Source organism: Pocillopora damicornis, chromosome 12, assembly GCF_964200805.1.
Source record: "Pocillopora damicornis chromosome 12, jaPocDami1.2, whole genome shotgun sequence".
In the NCBI taxonomy this organism is placed as follows: domain Eukaryota; kingdom Metazoa; phylum Cnidaria; class Anthozoa; order Scleractinia; family Pocilloporidae; genus Pocillopora; species Pocillopora damicornis.
This window is the reverse complement of record NC_142681.1, coordinates 12,392,393-12,395,283: the sequence shown is the minus strand read 5'-3', so window position 1 is coordinate 12,395,283 and position 2,891 is coordinate 12,392,393. Positions and strand designations below refer to the sequence as shown.

General features: G+C 38.0%; 1 protein-coding gene across 1 annotated transcript; it reads right to left on the bottom strand.

Annotated features, from left to right (window-relative positions):
- Nucleotides 1-1,030: 1,030 nt before the first annotated feature.
- LOC149036524 (uncharacterized) lies at nucleotides 1,031-2,308 on the bottom strand. The gene has a single exon (XM_089189400.1). It carries the CDS (start codon nucleotides 2,229-2,231, stop codon nucleotides 1,395-1,397), a length of 837 nt encoding a protein of 278 aa, XP_089045526.1. The 5' UTR covers nucleotides 2,232-2,308; the 3' UTR covers nucleotides 1,031-1,394.
- Between the last annotated feature and the right edge of the window lie 583 nt (nucleotides 2,309-2,891).

Genomic DNA, 2,891 nt, shown 5'->3' with positions numbered 1-2,891 from the left:
TAGTCAATGTTTACAAGTGACGTAATTAACTTAACCCCAGAACGAATTCATTTTAAGCGATTTAAAATATAGCATTCTTGTGGATTTTGATTTGATTTTGATTTTTTCATCAATAAATTCAAACTTAGATTTTACATTTCTTAGAATTTTTTTGAAAATTTTTGTCGGAAAAACTTCAATCTATTAATGACGATAGTCTGAAAGAGTTGTGCAAGTGGCTTAGCCACTTGCACAACTCTTTTTTTCGGCAATATTTTGTGACCCAAGTTTTTCCATTTTATGCGTATTTTGTCGAGCCATTTTAAATGCAAGAATATTGATGATTATGGTTAGATTTTTGGAACTTTTGCAATTTATATAATTCTCCAAGTACAATGCAATTTCGTTTGCAGTGTAAATTCCGCCACAAGTGTTCGCTTTAGATCTGAGTATCGAGTTAAAGCCTCGACGCAAACCATGTCCTCCACTGTTAGTAACACGTCCCCGCCACAAAGAATGGCTTTGATTGCACCGATGGACATGGTTTTAACGCGACTATTATAATTTTCGACATTCAGGAGCTACAATAAACAAACTTAAGAATTGACTAACATAATCTGCATTACGTGCTTCAGTAAGCTTCCTTTCAGTAAGATAAACAATCTCGGCACAATTGTCTACTTAATTACCTAAACGTTTCATTTTCTCACAGCACCATTCCTAGCCATGAGACGAAAATTATTCTTACAGTGAGAAAACAAGAAACCTTCACGCTTTAAACCCCATAATGGCCATACATGTTGATGTTCTAGTATAATATTATGATAAATAAATGCGCGAAGTTATAAGAAGCGGTGTCTGAACAATTGTTTCATATGCGTACTTTAGACATTCTCTTAGATATAAACCTCAAATATGCGTCTGAAGATTTTGGAACAGATTTTCAAAGCGAGTAATTTGTCGGCGCAATAACTGGATGCTCCCTCGCAGCGCACAATGCCATGAGTTCTTTCCAAGGAATAACGCATAGGAATTATGATGTAATGACTCGTTAGATAGATAGATAGTTTATTGATAACCGCTTTGCAACCAAAAATTGATTTGTACGATCATTACAAAAAGATAATTTTAATAATTAAATTAGAAGGACTACCAGTAGTTTTTAAACAAGTTTGCATTAAAATATGTTTGTAAACATGTTGTCTTAGTATATAAAATATATGTCGAAGAAATATTTAAGCCTAAAAAAACCCACAGCAAGAACAGTCTTCGCAAGGCTATTTGTGCCAGATATCGCGCCTATGATAGGAAGTAAACAAGTTATGTTCAGTCGCTTAAGTATTGTTTCCTTAACTAGTTCAGGTAGTTACTAGGAGTATTTCAAGTCTCTGCTCAAGTGGTGTCTATACAGATGCCTAAGCAGGGTTGTCCATGACAGTATCTTGCTGGTTTTCTCTCTGGGTTTTCAAGTCAATGAGCTCCCGCCAAGGAATAAAGCATAGGAAGACAGCTGCAATGGTTGCTGTTGTTATCATCTGAGCAATAGCACCCAAGTGATTCAAAAAAAAGATGGCTACCGAAGGGATTACTGTTTCAACAACTACAAGCGATATGACAGTACCGAGAACTAGTAATACAACAGAAACTCGCACCCATCGTAGAATCTTTGTTTTCTTGATCAGCAAGATTGCACTTGTGCTCACCTTAACGGCGAACATAGACAGCTTGAATGAGCCGTAACTTGCACCTGTGGCCAATCCAAAATTGAAGACGATTTTGTTGCAGATGACCTGTATGGTTCCATTTCGAATCAAATTTTGAACGGCAGCACTGCTACAGTTTAGGGGGTCTTGCGGCTTCAAACTCCATTTGCGTTCGAAGCAGTCTTTCGAGAGGTCATCTTCATCGCAGTCGTAACTTACATCCCGCACAAGCAGCTGCCAAAAAATTGTCAGCACTAAGCCAAACATCACATAAAACAGCATCAAAAATCTGGTTCGGACCTTGGATAATAATTCCTCATCATCTGTCATATCAATGTCTTTAAACAGCCACTTTGTTTCTCTAGGACAACAAGTCTTCCTCTTCTTCTCCTTGAATATATCGGAAAATGCATTTGTGGCAACCCAGCGGCTGACACGATCCAGTGGAATTCTGCAACACAGCATCGCCATCAAAAGGAAAAGGATGGGAGCGTAAGTAACGAAAAGAGGTGGCCAAAGGAAAATTTTACCGTACGCGTCTGATTTCATTATTCTATCTTGAGCTGCAAAACTGATGAATTTACATTCAGAGAATTTAAAAACTGTGATGAAATGTTTATACTTCTCGTTCCGAAAACGAGTTACCTAGGAGATGACCTACTTACTCCGTGGGGAGACTGGTTTGAGGTGACAGTCATCTATTTTTTTTTCCTACCCCTCAGAGATACGCAGTTGGTTTTTACTGCGTTAGTCAAGAAGACTCTGTTACCTTTGCATGAATCTCAGGGGAGGTGATGTCTTCCCAAATGTCTTCCTCTACATGCATTCTCATCTTCATCAGTAACCATAAACCATTTCACATCCTCAACAATCTCGGCCTTAACCTCTTGCCCATCATTGCTCTCTTCCTCAAACTTGCTGTTGTTAGTTTCATCTGCAAAATAATACAAATGCAATTTTGACCCTAAATTTTCTTATGGTTTGCCGTCAAAATGATCTCACTGAGCCTGATAAGTTGTTACTGTAATGACTCATCCTCGAGGAAAATTTGTCTCTCAAGCAGAAATGATATTTACGTACCTTTAATACTTGTTTTCGTCTTCTCGGTCTCTTTTATTTCACCGCTGAAAGAGAAAAATTGTGAATTGTTTTTCATTCACTTCCGCTCCTTTACATTCCCCCCTCTCCTCTCAACTATCCCACGCGCTA